General features: G+C 34.3%; 1 protein-coding gene across 1 annotated transcript in view; it reads right to left on the bottom strand.

The window, feature by feature from the left end:
* Positions 1–20,870, bottom strand: part of LOC102809991 (uncharacterized) — a 29,030-nt gene extending 8,160 nt beyond the window's left edge. Inside the window, exons 1-15 of the mRNA XM_006811522.3 lie at positions 20,742–20,870; positions 17,812–17,959; positions 14,755–14,865; positions 13,797–13,858; positions 13,410–13,596; positions 10,248–10,378; positions 7,209–7,241; positions 6,221–6,311; positions 6,010–6,092; positions 5,676–5,750; positions 5,291–5,382; positions 3,472–4,716; positions 2,416–3,073; positions 1,838–2,029; positions 460–1,253 (exon numbers count right to left, since the gene is read on the bottom strand). Coding sequence (XP_006811585.1) covers positions 460–1,253; positions 1,838–2,029; positions 2,416–3,073; positions 3,472–4,716; positions 5,291–5,382; positions 5,676–5,750; positions 6,010–6,092; positions 6,221–6,311; positions 7,209–7,241; positions 10,248–10,378; positions 13,410–13,596; positions 13,797–13,858; positions 14,755–14,865; positions 17,812–17,959; positions 20,742–20,833 — 3,994 coding nt within the window. The 5' untranslated portion in view covers positions 20,834–20,870. The remainder of the gene's footprint in view (positions 1–459; positions 1,254–1,837; positions 2,030–2,415; positions 3,074–3,471; positions 4,717–5,290; positions 5,383–5,675; positions 5,751–6,009; positions 6,093–6,220; positions 6,312–7,208; positions 7,242–10,247; positions 10,379–13,409; positions 13,597–13,796; positions 13,859–14,754; positions 14,866–17,811; positions 17,960–20,741) is intronic.
* Positions 20,871–21,154: the final 284 nt, after the last annotated feature.

Here is a 21,154-nt window from a genome sequence, read left to right as displayed (position 1 = left end):
GTTTGATATAGTATAAGTTAGAATTCTTTGTAATGGATTATTTTTCGGTATTGTTGAAACAATTCATTTTTACTGTTCTTTGTCAGTCTTACAAGATATGAATAAGACCAGCAGTTATTCAGGATTGAGTCTATAGGGGCAAATATAGACGTACACTACTGTAAAATACTTTATTTTAGATGAAATGATTTTTCTAGTGTTTTGTATGGTGTTTATTTTCACTAATTTTTGATGAGTTGGATGTTAAAAAAAAAAGATGTGTTCGTTAGATTTTATTTTCACCGATTCATCCCTGCAAAAATAGCATAAATAAGTGAAAATAAAGTAATTAACAGTATTATAAATGTTTTCCGTTCTATGGCAAAAATACCCAATAAATTATTTTTTTAACAAATTATTTTAATATTATTTAAATGTTGTAATAAAAACTTTAATATAGAGATTTTTGTAAACAAGTACCGTGCATGGCATTCAGCAAACCCCTCCAGGACTCACATACTGGACCATTTCGTAAACGGAGAATTTTTCTAATCTGTCCAAAATCCAACCAATATTTGAATCTGTGAATAAACATTGCTGACTGGTAGTCCAATATTTGTTCATCATGATGATCATTGTCCTTGGTTAGATGGATTGCAGGTTCATTTTCCTCGGTTAGATGGATTGCAGGTTCATTGTCCTCGGTTACATGGATTTTAGAATCTTCAATGCATCTGACACCTGCAAACACAGTTTTTACACTTTCTGGATTCTCGTCCATCGAGATGACAAGTTCATCTTCAGTTGCTTCATCCTGAACTGTTTTTTTATCAGGTGCATCACCCCCTGCATTAGGTTTCTGTAAATAATTGTCATCAACATCATCTTCATTTTCATCATCATGTTCAAAAGCTTCCCTCTCACCACCAGTGATGGCTTCATCATCAGTTCTCATTTTGACAGTTTCAACATCATCTGGTAATATATTATGTGTTGTCATAGTAATGTCCTCCATTTTATCTTTTATCAATTTCTGCGTAATACTGCCGAACACTTGGAGATCAAAACATGAAGTGGCTAGTTCACGTATGTGTTTGAGATCTCCTTCTGACACATTGTAGATGCCTTTGACATCTCTGTTCTCATTTTCTGGTAATCGAATGAGAAAACCATTAATTTGATCTTGTGCTATATCTAAGTGTTGCAACCACCTTGTTAGAACATCCTTAGTGTTCTTTGGGTCCAGAAGTGTTGCTATATCTGTAAATGCAACTCTACAAAAAAAAATGTTTTTAACTTGTTATTTTAATAATTATTCTTAACTATTATTAGTATTGAAAATACTAAACTACATAATGCAAGATGTAGAAGTACAACCCAAGAGAGAAAAGAAATGAAATAAAATAGAATTTTATAAATGATGTTAACTTTTTTGTCCTGCCTTTAACCACCATTAAACCATTGAACCATATAGTTAGAGAAAATGGCAATTTTTCATAAAATTATGAAACTAAATGACATTCATTGTCAATACAATACTGTAAAATACTTTGAATTAATTTTCGCTGAAGGAATAATTTTCTCCTATATTTTACATTGAACTTGTCAAAACACCCAAAAAGTCTTTTCAGCAAAAATAATTTCCAGCTAAAATAAAGTATTTTACAATATTCGATTTTCATACTACCGGTATATCAACCAATATATAAGGCCATGTTAAAGATGGTATCATAGTATAAAGCTCTTTGATTGGTTGATTAAACCTGTCATACTAATTTTCAACCAATCTGAGCATGAGTTATAAATAATCTTACTTTATCCATATTGATAATTAACCTAAGAAATAATTTCAACTTACTTAGCATCTCTGGTAGCTTTAATCAAATCCGTTAAATCTAAAGTTGTCATAACCTTTTCCTCTTGAGAGACAACTGATTTTGGCATACTGTCCATCCATAAGTCCGTCGGTCGGTTTGCCAGATTTCCACTTTCATTATGACCAGTATGGATATGGAAGAAGGCCTTTGTTTTGGATATCTTGGATGAGATGCTGTTGAACAAAAAAATGTATGGGTTATCATCTGAACCAAATTTAATTATTAATCTTTCACTAAAAAAAAACTCACATAACATTGTCATACTTTTTCACAAATTTTGATCATTGGGAAATTATTATGTTCATTTTGTCACAAATAAACAATTTATAGAAAAATACATAAAAATGAGATGATTCTGTGAAATAAAAGTAATATGAATAAACATGAGCATACATAATTCATTCATCTTCATTCATTCATTCATTCATTCATTCATTCACCAAAACCTACACCACCAAGAGCCAATCGAAAATTATGTTCATTTTGTTCAAAATTGTTTTACGGTATTTAATACATTAAAAATGTGTAAAATATTGCACCAACAAAAAAAATTACATACCTGTCCTTCACAGCCGACAAAGATGGTATTTTTGCAGAGGAAGCCGATGGATATGGCACACCCATGTAAGTTACCATGGAGATAGATGTAGACTTAGGAGAAGAACTTGGTGAAGGAAGAGGAGATGGGTGTGCAATATTTGATGATGCTGATGTTGGGAGTTGTTTTGATGGTTGTGTAGGTGATGACGGTGACTGCCGGAAAGGATCAGATACGCTTCTTTTTGGAGGTGATCTAGTGGGTGATGAAGATACAGGTGAATGTGACAGGAAGCGTCTTGGGACGGATGGTGATGCAGTGGAGGACGATGAAGATGAAGACAACTGGATGACATCATCATCAGGTAATGACGATATTGTTGAGTTCCTTTTAGTCGTTGGGATTTCATTTTTGGCAGGAGCTTGTCTGGAATCTCTAGTAGGAGAGGATAGTGGGCTCTTTCTGGTAACCATGGGCAACGCTGGTAGGTTTCCAGGCAATGGTTGAGATGTGGATGGGGAAGGGGATACTGATATAATTTGTTCGGAAGATGGCGTTTCTCTTGGTGACTGACTCTCTTGTACTTCTTGTAAATTGTTGATGGGTCCAGATGATGGCAGTTTATTTCCCAACAGAGCCTCAGTATTTCCATTTAACTGAGGCAACGATGAAATAATTTCTAGAAAAAAAGAAATAAAACAATATTACTAAATTGAGAACATAAATATTAAAATACATATATTTTTTTAAAAACATTCTAGCATTTTATACTTACATAGCTACAAAAATTTATAAGTACATTTACCTTTGCTTGAATATTTAATTAGTTTTGGTGCAGGCATCAGGTTCAGGTATGTATCCTTAGTTTTAGGATTAGACATTAAAATATATTCAGCCAGTGTTTAGGTTATAATTGAGTTATGGCAAATGTACATTGACAGTAATATGTATTGACGTAAAAAAATTTACCACAATTACATTATGTTTTATCAAAACTTGCTTGTAATATATTATTTTGGGTTCTTTTGGTCATATTAACACATATTCTGAAATAAATGCATATAGAAATCAAGTTACCTGCTGGATTAATTTTCTTTTTTCTGCGTCTCTTGTGTTTTTTACTGTGGGATTTCACTGATGAGACGTAAACTGGAGCAAAGTCTTCTTGCTGGTTATCGTCGACCAATTCAGTATGGCAATTGTCATCATTATTTTTATCATCTGTAGACAAGTGTTCTTCAATATTTGGTGATATAACAGAATCAGCTTCCAAGTTTTCTTTTTGATCCACATCAACAATATCATCACAAATCACTGGTGTTATCTCTACATAATTTATCTCTTTACTCTCATCAGCAACATTCTCTGATAATTCAACATCCTCTAAAATATCTGCAGAGTCAAGATCCTTTGATGGCGACGACCCCAGAGAAATCTCCATCATATCTTTAACACTCTCTTCCAGATCATCATTTTGTTGCCTGGCAACAACAGGATATAAATCTCCTTCCAAATCCAGATTATTAATTTCAATATTTATCGCACTTGTCATTAATTCAGAATTTTCTAAATTTGGTTCAGAAAACTCGATCACAGTTTCATATCCCTCCCCTGTATTCAAAAGTCTGTCAGTTTCATTCAGCGACAGATTTTCCCTCATTCTGTGGTCATCATCAAAAGTTTTGTTCTGTTCTTGACATGCTCTATCATTGTTTGTCATGGCAACATTATCAGTACAATTAAACCAGCTCTCCATGTCTATTTCTTTTAGATCCTCCAACTTGTTTGCATCATTGAGAAGTTCATCTGTTCCCATGGCAACAAGAGCAACATCATCAAAGCAAGGATCTTCATCATCCACACAGTTTAAAGCAGACCAATTGTGAGCCTCCAAGTCGACTGTAAAATCATTAACTTTAGAAGGATTTACTTTGTAAATACCAGAATCCATGCGTATGATATCGCATGATGACACACTGCTTCTTCGGCTACTACAGTTGCTTATACTGCCCGATTCTAGTACATGTTCTATTTGATTCACTAATTCTGTTAATTTCTCCTCAAATTCTTCATACGTTTCACCATTGTTTCGTAAATGTTCTATAATATCCTTAACCATGGAAACGGGTACATATTTCCGTTTTTTAACTGACAATAACGTTCTATCGAAATGGCAACAAAGTTGAGCACATTGCAACCAGAGTTGTTTGGTTGTTAGATAACCAATGCATTTCTCCACTGGGATGAGATTCAACTTCTGAATTTTGGAATTTTGATAAAGGCAGTAAATATCTGTGTTGTAAACAGCAATCTGTGCCACATCTGAAAAGTTATAAATAAATCCAAAGGTTAATTTTCTGGATATCAAATCACCATTCCACCATATGTCACTCATTGAAGAAAAAGATACCGCTCAACCACGAGACAAATGTGGTGGCAGCGACCGATACACACAAAAAGATAAAAGTATTTAGTTGATTTGCTTGTCAAATCTAATGTGTGCATAAGAACCTTTTTCATTTTAAAATTTTCATTCAAATTTGAATTCTCTCAGTTTCTGCCAATTATAAAACAATGTTTTAGATAATTTTTACTGATGTGTGATCACCAAAAACATGAATAAATTTTGTTTGGCATATAACAATAATATTGTTATCGTCTACTATCCATCAATGCACCAAGCAATAATTTCAATTGTCCAGATATTTGGAGGCATCACAGCCTGGAATCCAGCCATTCTGATTGCCATGGGAACTCACATGAGCAGAATTCAGGCTTCCAAACTGATAAAACTATTCACAAATCTATTATTTATAGATTTCTCAAAATTTCAAAAGTTTCAAAATAACAGATGCCATCTAGCCTAGAGACACCAACACAGATGTCTGACACGTACCTTGAATATCGCTTGTCCATAAAAGTACCTCCACGGTGGATGGATCAAATACGTAAAGGCCTTTATGAGTCCAGCTCAATAGATAACGATCTCTGTAATGTAACACAAGCATGATGATGTTAATGGGATAAAGTAGCAAGATCGTGATGCATATATGTGCATGCCAGCTAGATCCCTATAGCCTCTAACTGATATGATTTTTGAGGTCTGCCAAATCTATACAACATGTATAACATTGATTCTCTGCTTTTCTTATTAAGATTCAATAATGGATCTAAGTAAAAAAATAAAAAACAATCAAATGAATAACATCAGTCCAAAAATTACATGCCACAAAATATCAATACTACATAATTACAAATTTGTTGTAGGTTAGGGCACTCACTTCACTGGAATTAATCTTGGAAAGGCAACCGACTGTGTCAGACAAGAATCATCATCAGTGAAAACTGGCCAATGTCTGGATAAAAAAACAGAATATGATACAGAATTAACATAAGGATAGCCAGCATGTGTCTTAACGAGAATGTCAATATGTCAGATTACATGACAGATTTGATCACCTTCCGTAAAGCGGTTCTATATTTGCCTGTGCATATTAATTAGGTAATTTGCATATTATCAATTCCTTCACTGTCATTATCAACTTTGTCAGCTTTCCCAAAATCATGATGAGAAGGTAACATTTCACTCACTAAAGATATTAGAAGCTAACTTACCCAATACCACATACAGGAGTAGATGGAATTGCCAACATGTGTTTAAACTGGTGAGTCTTTAACACATTACCCTTGGTATCAGCCTAAGATGGAAATAAAATGTATGAATACATGTTCCCTTCTTTGGTAAAATAGTACTTTCATTTACCAAACTTTTTCTTAAACTGTCAAAATTGTACAAGAATCATTTCTCAGGCTAGAGTGTACATACCTCCCATATTCTTGATCCTGGTCGAGCAGAATAAATAAGATCAGTTTTCTTGGCAGCATTGTGTATAAAGCAAGCACCATATTCACCTTCCCTGTAACATGAATATCAAATAGATGTGAAGTAAAGTCCCTGTAACATGAATATCAAATATATGTGATGTAAAGTCCCTGTAACATGAATATCAAATAGATGTGATGTAAAGTCCCTGTAACATGAGTATCAAATATATGTGATGTAAAGTCCCTGTAACATGAGTATCAAATAGATGTGATGACAAGTCCCTGTAACATGAGTATCAAATATATGTGATGTAAAGTCCCTGTAACATGAGTATCAAATATATGTGATGTAAAGTCCCTGTAACATGAATATCCAATAGATGTGATAAAAAGTCCCAGTAACATGAATATCCAATAGATGTGATAAAAAGTCCCAGTAACATGAGTATTAAATAGATGTGATGACAAGTCCCTATAACATGAATATCAAATAGATGTGATGAAAAGTTCCTGTAACATGAATATCCAATATATGTGATAAAAAGTCCCAGTAACATGAATATCAAATAGATGTGATGAAAAGTTCCTGTAACATGAATATCCAATAGATGTGATAAAAAGTCCCAGTAACATGAATATCCAATAGATGTGATAAAAAGTCCCAGTAACATGAATATCCAATAGATGTGATAAAAAGTCCCAGTAACATGAATATCAAATAGATGTGATAAAAAGTTCCTGTAACATGAATATCCAATAGATGTGATAAAAGTCCCAGTAACATGAATAGATGTGATGTAAAGTCACACACTTTTGCATAAGAGTGAAATTGAACATTTCTGTAACTAACACAATTTTATAATATAATCTTTTCAACAACTCAAATAGAGGAATTATTATACATCTGTCACCAGATCACTATACATTACATGATTTTGCGCTAATACAATGGGTATTTATTTTTACCTGCAAATTCTACAAATTCTTACCTGCTTTTCTTTCCAACGGTCCAGAATTTTAATCTAAGAATCAAAGCAAAACATTGTAAGATTGTGACATGTTAACTTCACAGTGACCTTACAACGAGGACACCACCAGAGCTCTGGCAGTGATCTACAACGAGGACATCAACAGACCTCTACAAGACAAATAACATAGATGCACAGTGAATATAATCACAGTCCAATATTAAATAAATAAATAAATAAATAAATAAATAAATAAATAAATAAATAAATAAATAAATAAATAAATAAATAAATCATCTGTATAATTTATGGGTAATTCCTAACATTTAAATTGAGCAATGTAGAATGGAGAGTATTTTAATTCCCATGGTTCAGATTTCAATAAGTGTTCCCTAGGGTCCCCACATCCATAACTCTAATCCTAACCCTATCTTCTCCAGCACTTCTCCCCCATTTCAATTGTATATACCCCTCTTTGGAACACTTACAGTTATGTGGAGGGGCATATTTAATTACATTGGGAGACTGGGGTGTAAGGTTTAGGGTTCAGGTTAGGGGTGAGGGGGCCTTAAAGGGGAACTAAATAGAGCCTATTTTGGTGTTTGTATTTATCAAGTTATGTATATTGATTATAAATTTGAAAAAAAAATAAAAAAAATGATTATCTCCAGAGTTATGATGATTTAAATATGAGAAACCATAAACCTGCGAAGGACTTCCGTTTGCGCCATCTTGCCATAAAAAAACGCTCTCATGAGGTGTAAACAGGTAAGGTAACAAAGCATGATGATGGAATAGTATCTGATTAAATATAAGTAACTTAGGGAGTTATAGTTGGCTGGACTGGTGAATTGACTTCTAGTCTAGGTTGTTTCGACTTTTACGTTAATGTTATTTACAAGCGTATCAACATACAAACATTATGGATGTGCGATTGATCGAGACAGGCATTTTGTTTTGTTTTTTGTCTAACTGTCTAATAAATGCTGTTTCCAGTACTGCACTGTGCGGCGTGCAAATTATTCAAAGTATGGATGCTGGAGTATGCAATCTTGAGTTCGTAGGGTGGTTGTGGAAACATTTTCGTCCATGTATTCACGGGGCTGCGCTGGCAAATCATGGGCCAAGTGTCACAGGAACACCAAGCAGATTGTTCACAGACTTCCGTGTAATTTGAAATAAAACTATCATCCGAACAAGGGGCATCGTCGACGATATACTCTCATCACTCACACTGGACTGATCTGAATCTTCACAGTATACCATACTTCCCTGATCATAATCCCGGAGGCATGAACACGTAAGGGAAAAGTAAGGGATGAGCTTGTACTCGAGGACCAACTCAGAAAAAATGATTTTGTTTTGGGGTTAAACACTGTAACCACCTTGCAAACAACGACAAAATATCCCCAAAAAATTTCGTTCACCGCCAGGCTCGGGAAAATAATACTTATTTTTGAAAAAAAATGCGTCATTGATTTGAACGACACTTACAATGAAGAAACAAACATGTTCATAAAAAACACACACATTTTATTACAATACGATTTACATACCGTCTGAATTTACGGTGAAATAATGGGTAGGGTCTGTGAGAAAACAGTGGACGAGGTCATTTATCATTATCTTCGTTTTGGTATGTTTTCGATCGTACGCAAACTCTCGACGCAAAGCAATTTTCCACCATGAGGTTTTTCAGCACGATTTGACCTGGAACAACTTCCTTTGACATAACAGGTCATGTCTTTCATTAACCAATCAAAATGATGTGTTGTAATGATGAAATTTTCCGATTGATGACGATGATTTTTTAACGCAGTGCGGAAGTGAATTACCGCAATGTTAAAATGCGATCTGTAGCACTGATTGCAACGAAAAAACGATGATTTTTTCCCCTAAAAACTGGCGATTCTCAATTTCCGAAATATAAACGACGGTTAATAGTAACCGTGGGTAAACTGAGTGTGGAGGAAGAATTTAAACACCTTTCTCGGTCGCCAACATGTCTCATCGTTCAAACCCTAGGCCGTTCATGATAGTCTCAAAGTAAACCATGCCCAATAACCAGGTACACGACTTAACGATCACATTTTTGGCTTTTCGAAAGCTACTACTCAAAGAAATATGGATTACTCCAGAATTGCAACATCGGGGTTCATCCTGAGTAAATGACAGAATAGAAACGATGCGAACCACGTTGTGTACGTTCGCTATGCACTCTGAACTTGAAATTAATGCGAGTTTTCTCCTCATAAAACTAAAAGCATAAACCAAACTACCATGCCAATCACGATTATTATGAAATGAAACACACTTTTTACACGCATATTTTAAAGAATATCGTCGACGCCCAGGAAAAACACTCTGGGCTTATAATCGTGAATGCCCTCAACTCGATAAATACCAAGTAAAAACATAGGGATGGGCTTCATACTCGGGAGGGGCTTACGATCGGGAAAGTACGGTACTTTAACGCAATTAGGCTTTCACTCTCAGAATACTGTGGTTCAAACGCATAAGGCTCTAACCCAAGTTTTAAAAAGCACATTGTGCATATAAAAGTTGAGTTTATACTAGTAGTACACAATGCTTGGCAGCATGAACGGCTATGTACAATGGCGTATACGAATGCGATCAGATACTAAAACGTCACAGCTTTGAAAAGTACCCGGATGTTAAATATGTTCGTTTGTTATTTATTCCCCTCCATGAATGGCCTCCATGGTGTTTAATTGCAAGCACTTCAAATGCCTATCCAAGCTACAGTTATAATTAAAACAAAATTAAACCACTGCAATATTATTTCGAATACAGTTTAGAATATACACAACTATAAATTAAGGCCGCATTTAGGTTCGCTTTAAGGAACTCTTTCCCAAATTTTACCAACCAATAGCATGTATTGATTGAATAAATTTGCATGGCTAGTTGATTCTAGGCATTCATAGCAAGAGTCTCCCAGACCTTAGACTCTTGGAATGTCTACAAAATCATCATTCATGTACACATGAACAAACAAATCTGTTACATAATACAGATTGGTCAGACCCTCCTTATTACCTGGATGTGTTGCAAACATAGCATTTTGTTAAGGTGGATACCAGTAATAAGTCGCCTCTACTATCCAACTGGTTTATTTTAGAATCGCCATTCAATATCAGCTCAGTTGGAATCTGGAACAGCCCGGCTGCCTGTAAAAAAGACAACAGAATTTGATAAACATAGTGAAACTAATGTAAGCTTGCCCAAATGAAGTCATTTTTTTCTTATTTTAAGCCTTTGCACTCTAATTGTTTTACAAATATTTTGAGTTTTTGAAGTTTAACAGTTGATCAGAGAACATATACTGTATTCGCTCTATTAATAAGACCAACTCAAAAAAAGTGCATATAAATCAAAAATAACGTTCGTTATCGACCCTTAAATTATCAAGTCTGTAGAAATTGACATGTTTTTCCTACCTCCTTTTATCAACCATGTGATACATGTTAAATTAACACACCTGTCACAATCATAGCATAATTATGTATACCTATTTAACCATACCATTTTCACACATTTTTTATTCAATTTTGAGATAAATATGCAGCTCCGTAAGAAAGTATTTCAACATAAAAGGGACCCCCTTGTTGCGTAAATTAACACCTTGCTAGCCCAAATTAGGTGTGTATGGTTTTCACTCATTTGGTGTGTTTGCTGGTTAACACACTTTTTATCAACTTTGTGAGATAGCACATCCTGAAATAAAAACAATAATTAAAGGCTTAGAAAGTGCTGATTTAACATTGTTTTTAATAATTAATATTTTTTGTGACACAATTTATAACCCATGGTTACTATGCAGTGTTCTCCCCAGAAATTTTTCATAGAGTCGCAGCTAATTTGCATAATAATTAGCATATAATTAGCATAAATTAACATATTGTTTGTCATATGGGGAAATAAAACAAAACCAGTTTTTTTCCTTTTTTTCTATTTATTTTATGTACAATCTGTATACAATTATTGCACTGCATGTTTAGTATTGCAAATGTCCTGCAGAAATACTGAGTTTTCTGTTTCTTTGCTTGGCCCAGCAATCAGCAACTTTATAAAACCCTGTTCAGTCCCGGTAAATTAAACATTGGGTTGATTATTCTCATTGCTTGTCTTCCGTTTCTGTTGTTTTCCGGTTAAGTACAACAACTGTTACGAGTCATGATACTTACGCTACTATGTTCGAGCAATAATAGTTTTTCTGGCTGAAATTATCCATCTTTATGTATTTTTTTTAATCATCGATGTTGTCTGTTCAACACAATTGTGAACAATTCGAGACAACGGAGGTTTGAATTACGAATTGTCGCCATTGTTATACCACGTAAAATTGAGGCTTTTCTTCCAAGAAATAACACAAGTGTCACTCCAATTTCCACACGTTTCTTGATTAGAATTCCCGATTTCTTGATAAATATATTATTTTCAATTATGCTTCACTTAATTCATCCGAATCTGAGCACGATATGCGATCCGAGTGGGTAGTTCACGCTCGCTGGATCTTACGTGGGTGACGCCATCTTGGATTCACAATCACGAGGTCAAAATTGTTTACATCATAAATATATATTTTTTCACATTTTGATCTCAAAAAACAAATACAATATCAAAAATACTGACAAAAATCAAAACTTGGAATAATAGTACGACTACATTTCTAAAAATAATAATGAAAATACGTTTTGTACACACCGGAAACGTGTGGCTTTTGACCCCAAATGTGACTATATCATTTGCATATGAATATACGTTTTGCAAAGAGCGTTTGACACCGGGGCTTACGGCTTTGTCTTTATAGAACTGCTTTGTTTTTTTAAAACGATATCCAACCAATGAGAAACAACAGGGGATTATCCCGGGAAATTGGCGTTAATACAATGCATTTGTAGATTTAACTAGTTAGCCAGGAAACTTTACAGTCTGTGAGAGACTGAAGAAATCAGATCACGGGATAAATAATAGCATCGCGGAGGAAACACATAGCGTCGCGGGTAAATCCGATCGCGTTGGGGCCCGCGACGCTGTTTTGGCCTGGGGAGAACACTGCTATGGCATCACTGTAATGGTTTCCACAGTATGAGTTTGCCATGTTCAAACCATGTAAGACAGAACCAATGATGCCATGCTACCCCCTTAGTGTAGTAGGTTATGTATGTTACCAAACCAGTATAAACATGTAACTGAAAATACTTATTTCTAAGTGTACACTCTTTTACCAACTTGGTGAAAATCTATAGTACTGTTTAAATATTTTCGCTTGGAATTAATTTTCGCTATTTTCGCCGAAGAAATGATTCAGTGAAAATAAAATTCAATGAATATACATTTTTCCCTTATATTTTACATTCAATTCGTCAAAAATCAGTGAAAATAAATTCCATGCAAAACACCCAAACTTCTTTTCAGTGAATATTATTTCCAGCTAAAATAATGTATTTTACAGTAGTGCAAAAAGATATTTTCAAATGACCTCTCATCATATATTATATCGGTGGTTTATCCAAAATATGAAATGAAACTTAAACTGTAGCTATGTGCCATTTTATACTTACACTCTAAATTTGGAGGGGGAAAACACCAAACAAAGTTATATCTACAAAAAAGCATTTTCAGCAAAAAATTTGGTAAAATCTGGTTTGTTTTTTTCAAACGGTGTAATTTTACCATAAATGGCTTATGTATCTTATGGTTGATAATAGGAGATCCAAAAAGCATTTTGTATAGACATCTACATGTAATTTACATACAAACATACACTAATGAAATACATTTACCAATTCCTAAACTTATTAAGATATTTATCAAGTAACTTAAATTTATACCATGACATAACACATTTAAATGCATAGTTTTGAGAGATTGAAAAGAGTTCGAAAGTAGCTGGTAATGCTGAATAATCAGTATTCAAACCAAAACAAATATTACAGAAATATATTTGTCATAATATAATGATACAAATATAAGATATTTTCTCATTATTTAGTGCCTTTTAAATTTAAAATCACAATGCCATTTTGCATCAAATAGCGCAAGAAAAATCAGTAACCACTATGGGGAATTTTCATAGATTCAAATAGAGAGAAGCTTTATGCAAGTCATTATGTTTTGCACAGACAGATTCAAAATGGCCGACAGGTGACTAAGTTTGACCAGCATAATGAAAAAGAAACATACAACAAGCCCTACCTTTGAAGTAGGAACATTAACGGCCGTAACTTTTCCTTGTTCATCGCCAACAAATACTTTTGAGTTGCTATAATCCCAGAGTAAAGCGGTTACATTGGTGTCTTTATGTTCTAGTGAAGTTGTCAGTCGCTCTGCTTTGGTTCGTTTTTCAATGTTTGTCAACTCCCATACAGCAACTGTACCACACCTAAAAAATAAAGACAATATTTAATCACAACATTAGATACTCCCACTAATATACCCTCCTATTATCGCAATGGGATTCAGAAATTTGCCCTCGATTTTCTATTTTTACATATTTTTTCATCATAATATTTCCAGGTGATCAAATTAAGGAAATCAGTCAGTCTACCCATATTATAAATAACTTGAGAAATAAAAACTCACCTTGTTGAAAGTGCCAACAGGTTTTCATTTGGAGCAAATGCAATATGAGTCAAAAAACCCTCCTGAAAAATAAGTAATTGGTACAATTATTAAGTCTTTCTTCTAAACAATGCCCATTTTTCTTGTCCACGTTTACTAGTAAGCAGGCTATTTTACTGAACTAGGGTGTTCACATGTGATCAAAGTCGAGAGAACAACTTATCCAGATCGATGAGCTTTGTGAATGCATGAGCGAACATTTGGTTCACTATGATATATATAAGGTATGATATCTAATGGCACATTGTACAAAAGAAGTTACATGGTTTAACTTCATTAATACATGTACTCTTGCTTGATGTCTATTGATATTAACAGACTGTTTTGAGGCCTCTGTGTGTACCAGCTCAAATTCCTACCAGACCTTGGCCCCAAAACAGTCCGTTAATTAACAATAGCTGCTTCTTAGTCGTATTCTAACCATCAGTTATAAATCACCAACATTGGAATTACCACCAACATTACAAATTTAATTAACTTTGCATCGTTTTATTGAAATTAATTTACTTAGCAAATATGACAGTATGACAATGTAAAGCTATGACATCATAAAAATCTCTAATTATGATAATGGTGATTTATAATATCTAATAATGCCCTCATTCATGGCAATACAATATACCTTATTAGCCAATAATGCCCTCATTCATAGGAAAAAACATACCTTATTAGCCAATAATGCCCTCATTCATAGCAATACATCCATTATTAGCCAATAATGCCCTCATTCATGGCAATACAACATCCATTATTAGTCAATAATGCCCTCATTCATGGCAATACAACATGCCTTATTAGCCAATAATGCCCTCATTCATGGCAATATAACATACCTTATTAGCCAATAATGCCCTCATTAATGGCAATACAACATACCTTATTAGCCAATAAAGCCCTCAGTCATGGCAATACAACTTACCTTATTAGCCAATACTTGTAAATATTTACTTGATTCTCTGTGGAAGATATAAAGACCACCAGTAGACGCTCCAAATGCAACAAACTGTCTACATACAGCTACACATGTGTACTGAAGAGAAAAGATAATACCGATAACTGAGAAAACTTGATTATTTTGAAAAAAAGTCTGTTTTTTAGAAAAATACTTTGAAACATACATGGTGTATCATTGCTTGTCAGAAAAGCAACCCAAAAAAATAAAATTATGGCAGAATTTGTGATGTAGACAAGACTTGCAGTTTTCATTTGTTACCATCATAGATGCTGTTAAAATGCTTTTAATACTTGTTTCACATTTTAAAAAGTGTTAATCATCTTTTAAAAAATGCCATACAATGGAATAAACGCTAATATATCCTACTACCGGCTTCGGCTGATACCCCACCCATCCTAAACCCCGCCCATGGGCGATGTTTCAAATAGTGGGCGATGTTTTGGGTCACACATTGCCTGACTGAACCAACAAACATTTTTACAGACCCCAATTTTCCCGTCCGAAATCTTGTATCGAGCGCACTATTTCAAATATGACGCTAAAATAATTCACTGAGAAGCCGAAAAGCATTAAAAACTTCAATAAAACCAATGCTGTATACGAATTGTTGTTGCATATTATTACACTCGAATAAAGTCTACGCTTGAAAAGAATGTTATTTATGAAGTTTAAAATATCCAAGCCTTCCTGGTTCGAGCCTCTTGGTTGTTATCAGTAATGTTTAATCTTTGTCTGTATCGCATTCCAGACGAAAAGTCGGTAAACAAGAAATGGGCGAACTAAAATGTCTCCTGCGTTTCACATGCCACATGATTATTAAAAAACACAGAGTTAAGCGGTCATGTACATTCCATAAAGCTAACCTTGTACACATAATCTTGTACTGACGTGTTTTTTCTCCAAAAAAGACGTTCTCTTTCAGTTAACCCCCAGTTAGCTCTTCGCGTTCATGGTATTTGTGAGAGTTGAAAGATTTTTTGAACACATGACAAGTAACTATATTGATTTGCGTCAAGCTGGGTGGCCCGAATTTAAATATCAGTGCGTGAACTCTGGAGGTCATTGCCCAATGCCGCACGTAATTCAAATGCGAGTTCAGTCGAAATGTACGTGAATATTGCGATCGAAGTGCGCTGTCGAGTTTATTATATTATAGTAAAATTTAACTTGACGCATGGTATGGTTTATATTACATGTTCACTTCATTTCGAATAAAAAAATCACCATTGGAACATCGATGAATCACAAATATTTTCTCGACTTTCCGTAGATACCCGACTACTATCATTTTTAATGATTTAAATGCGCCAATGTTTATGTTTGCGTAATTATTACGAATGCAACGCATTATCAAGTCGGTAATATTGAAATATTCACAGACCCAATACCCCGGGTCAGCATCTTAACAATAGTAAAAATTAACTTGAGTTTGCTTAATTATCATGAAAGCAATACATTACAAAGTTGAAATATTCAGAGCTGGTACAATATTGTAAACAAATTTGTGTAATTAGAAAAGCAGTGCACTAAGTAAACGACGTTGATATATTCAAAGCCAGTACAGAGTTGCATACAAGTTGCGTAATTACAGTACCATCGGGTATAATAACAATTTTACTAGGTCGACGCGCGGACCGCAAAAGAAAAAGGTTGCTAAGGTAACGTGCCAGTTCAGTGCGTGACTTGGGGTCAAACTTCGGTCAACACACACTTGATGCCAGCATCACCGCGCAGCAAGTTTCGCAAAGAAGTACTTCAAGTTCAATTGCGTCCCAAATTATGTCGCTAATCACTCAGTTGTCGCAGCGTGTGTTGTGTCATGTCCATGATGCACCCCGTTTCGACTTTGACTTGCTTTTCCTTCTTAGTGCATGTTCTTGTTCACATAAAATGCGACCTCTCACCAAATGTATTAAAACACTTTGAATTTATACTTTGCATGATTATATTTGTTCAACGCGAAACATTATTTTTTCTAGACCATTTCTATCAACGCAGGGTTATTTTTTCAGACGAGATGGGCTTCGTAATATCTGCCAAAAGATCACCCGGGTGATCTTTTGGTCCACATTTTTCTAAACAAAAATCGAATCCTCCATAAGATCGCCCAGGGCGGGGTATGAGTCGAATCCGGTATAATGCCTTTGTTCAGAGATCAAAACAATTTTTAATTTCTCTAAAGTCAAACTTATTCTATTTTGATCAACTCAAATAAATGTGTTTTTGAAGCAGCAGTAACTTCCTATTATTTTCTGGACATGTAGTATGTACGAGTTGGCAAACCACAAATAAACAAATTATTGAAGAATAACAAAAATTTTTAATTTTTGAAGACAATCAATTACAAAAATCAGGCAAGTAATTTGGTGGTCAAACGAGTTCAGGTATATCAGGAAGAGGACTATAATAAAGGCAAGATACATTTTCATTTACTGTTAAGTACCAGTAATAACAACTAACCAATGTTCATGAAACCACTCCCCATAATTCTAAACTGACTTTGTCACATAAATTATTATTAAATCACGACAGCTGTTGATACTTGTATGATGCAATAAACGTACTGTCATGTGACCAGCATTCAAAATACCAAAAATAGATAATGGACAAGGACATGCAACATTCATAACATTATGCAAATTCAGTTGTGACTACGCTACACAAACTTGCATAGGATATGGACAATTTTTAAGTAGTGTTCTATATTTTTTTACACATTTTGCTACAGATTTTTATTGAAATTTTGGAAAAAAATCGATGAAAAATTATGGTGATGAAAGTTGACTTTAGAGAAGAAGGCAAAATAAAGAGGATATCAAAGATGACGATATAAACACACATTAGTATTACCGGTACCACAACCAGAAATAAATCATAACACTTTTGTCCACATATTTCTTGAATCCAAAAACTTCTTGTGATCTTTAAATAAAATTTCACTCAAGTTACAAACCCTTATTAATTATCTACTCCTCAACATATACAAAACTTTAAAGGTAACATGTAACGAGTAGAACTCACCTTTATTCTGGAGAATCCTATAATGGGCTGCAGTAAATCATTGGTAGTATTAAATTCAGCTAAAATATATCGTCTGTTTGATGTTTTATCTTCCATATTCTTTTTAGATTGAAGTTGAATACAACTTTTATAACCATCCCATTCCATTCTGTGCCAGTAAACAAGATAATATTAGTTCAAAACGACATTGCATAATAAGATTTGAATAAATGCGTTGTTAGTTTCAGTTGGGATCTCGGCACATGCCGAAATCTTTAATCCTTTGTGTTTACAGAGAGTTTACAGCAGTTGCGTTCACATTAGTCGGGACCCATTTCGTGCATTCGTCGATCTGTTATTTGACCCAAACATTGAAATTGATACGCATATGATGATAATAATAATTGTTATATTGAAATTATATCTATTTGCTGTTGTTATTTTTTTTCCCTGACGATGTAGCATTACATAAATATGCGTCACTAAGGATGGTTTGCACTCATTTCATTAATTACTACAGAAATCCGACCATATTATATCTGTTCTTCCCTCCATCTTCTTGTCATACTAGTATGAATCAGTATAGATTTACCACCAAGAGTGTGATTTTGATTCAAGCAGAGCATTCAGGCAACAAATCTTGGCATTTGCTGAGTTTCGGTCCCGAGCATCTATCGGGACAGAGATCAAGTTTTTTTCCGGCACATAGCAACTTGGTCCCAACCCTTCACATACACATTTCGGAATGTGCCGACTCTAACGTGAATGTGACTAATCTCACATGGTATCTTTGTTATTCAGTTTATTTCATTCAGCCTTCTTTGTGGCTATAATCATAATATAAAATAATTACTACTATAAAATTAAAATAAAAACATTTATCTATTATTTGAATTTGGATACTTGGATTAAAGTGCATACTACGCACACACAGTGTGAAAGTACAGATAATTAATAATAACACAATAAGGCTGAAATATAATAAACATAGCTCATGGTTATAAGTAGTACCTCATTATTATTATACTTTTTTTTTGTAATCTTTTATTTATAGTAATATTATTGTAATTTTCTCTTTATTGTTGTATTTTTCTTACCATACATTACCCACAGATGGTAATTGTTGAGTAATAAAGTTATTATTATTATTACAAAAAGCCTTGAACTATGACCAAGCCTAAATTTAGGATTTTTGTTGTCCTAGTGCTAATGAGTTCCACAAAGAATACACTGTGAGTTTATAACACATCACATTATGTGGTATGTAGATAGCAGGTCATAGGTCATCAAACTATTTTAGCAAACAAGACACTCTCCCACTGCTTCAGTTTCCAATTAGGTTCAACCCTAAACTTATCCAGACAGGCAGCCAACCAAATACTAGTAAATGATATTGTGCATGTTTTAGACTGTTTAATGTACATTTACATTAGAATGTAATGCCAGCCCCTAAGGTATTTGCTGGCTCCTTGGAAAGAAATTGTGGTTGCCAAAACAACTATTTAGTAGCCACAGTTTAAACTTGCTCACACTACATGAAAAAAAGAAACATTTGTACATATCTTGTATAAGATTTGCACTGTCAACAAAAAGATATTATTAAAATTAATAACATATAACTTTATTAACTTATTAACCAAAATAAAGAATTCTATTCTATAATTAACTTGTTGTAACCTGATAACAAACTTGTATGTATACTGCAGTAACATAAAAAATGGTTAGATTTTAGTGGATGCTTCCACCTTTTCTGGAACCATAATTGTACACTGTAGGTCTACTTATAAAAAGTTAACAAAATTTAATTTAAACAGTTAAAAAAAAATGATGTTTTTATTGTGTTTTTGGTCTGTCAAAAGTATCTTACTTTGGTGTATGAGGGGATGGGTGGTGTATGATACTGCATGAAATAACTTTTGTTGTTTTGTTTAACACCGCTATAAGGCAAGCTAGGGGCGGTGCAGTGCACGGAATCTGTGTATAAAAACCTATATCAAATGAAAACATTGGCATAAAACCTTATCAATTGAAATATATTAATAGCATGAAAGATTTTGGGAAAGACTTTCCCTAACTTCTATTGCCCTCTCAAATTAATTGCATATGCTCCTCTTGTGGACACCTATAGTTATCTAGACTGGAGGGCACGGTGATAGAGAAGCTGTGTAGAGGGGCATATACAACTGAATATTGGAGCTGGAACCTTATGGTTAGACTTCGAATAAAGGTGGGGGTACATTGGAAAGCCTTTCCAGATTTTGTCGAACAATGTACTGAAGTTACGATTACGAACAATATTATTACAGACAAGTTCTGGCGAAAGCGGAACATGACGCGGAAGTGGCGGTGGTGACTAACTTCATTCATGTTTCGATACCAGAGGCATTGAGTGGAAACCCCGGAAAACACTAAACCAGTTGTAAAACACTAAACCTATTGAAAAAGACTAAACCTGTTGAAAAAGACTAAACCGTCGTGGGTTCTATCTCATGTTTTCGCTTTCTTTTAATCAAATATTCACTGGACGATTATGGTACACCCATAATACACCCTTTACCTCGGGTTTAGTGTTTTTATTGTCAGGTTTAGTGTTTTTCGACAGGTTTAGTGTTTTTCGACAGGTTTAGTGTTTTCCGGGGTTTCCACTCAACGTACCAGAGGTCACCAATGGAAATCCGTCGATCAGTGTCGGCATGTTTTCATGATTGTACGGCCTTACTCCTTAACTGCGAATTAACAGTAAACTGAAAAAATCATTTCCATAACAAACTGATCATAAAGATTTCTCAGTTCATCTCCCGATTTTACCTGAACAGTGCGAGGGGGCAGTGTTGTGTACATTTGACCCCGTGACGATACAAGATCGTTGTACGACTTTTATCACAGTCAGTCCGTGTATCAGTAAATAATACACAGGAAACGTCAAACGTGCAAAGAAATTGGAAACAAACCTTGCTAAATCTCCAGATTTCTTCTGAAACTCGCGTAAATTGAATATGTAGAGAATGTATGTGCTCATACGCGATACCACTGCACAGCACATCGTCCGCCATGTTCAGTCATGTGACATTCCCATCATGCATCTCATAAAACACAACACTTTTTAAAGTCACTTGAGGTCTTATGTGATGTCACTAATTAGTTTTCTCTAGAAAAAGTTAGCGTTTGTGTGAATTTCTCAAAAAAACAAAAATGGTTACCATCGAAATAGTGTTTTAATTTGCTGATACCATATGTATGTAATACAAATTTGACCAGTAAAAAACATTTGTTCTACAGCTCAAACCCCTACAAAATGGGTGTATACAAAACACACATATTTATTAGCATTTCTACCTTCAAGTTTCTCAAAAAAACAACCATT

This window comes from Saccoglossus kowalevskii, chromosome 19 (assembly GCF_978046115.1).
Source record: "Saccoglossus kowalevskii chromosome 19, keSacKowa6.1, whole genome shotgun sequence".
Lineage (NCBI taxonomy): Eukaryota > Metazoa > Hemichordata > Enteropneusta > Harrimaniidae > Saccoglossus > Saccoglossus kowalevskii.
The sequence above is the reverse complement of the archived record's forward strand: the minus strand, read 5'-3'. Positions and strand labels throughout refer to the sequence as shown.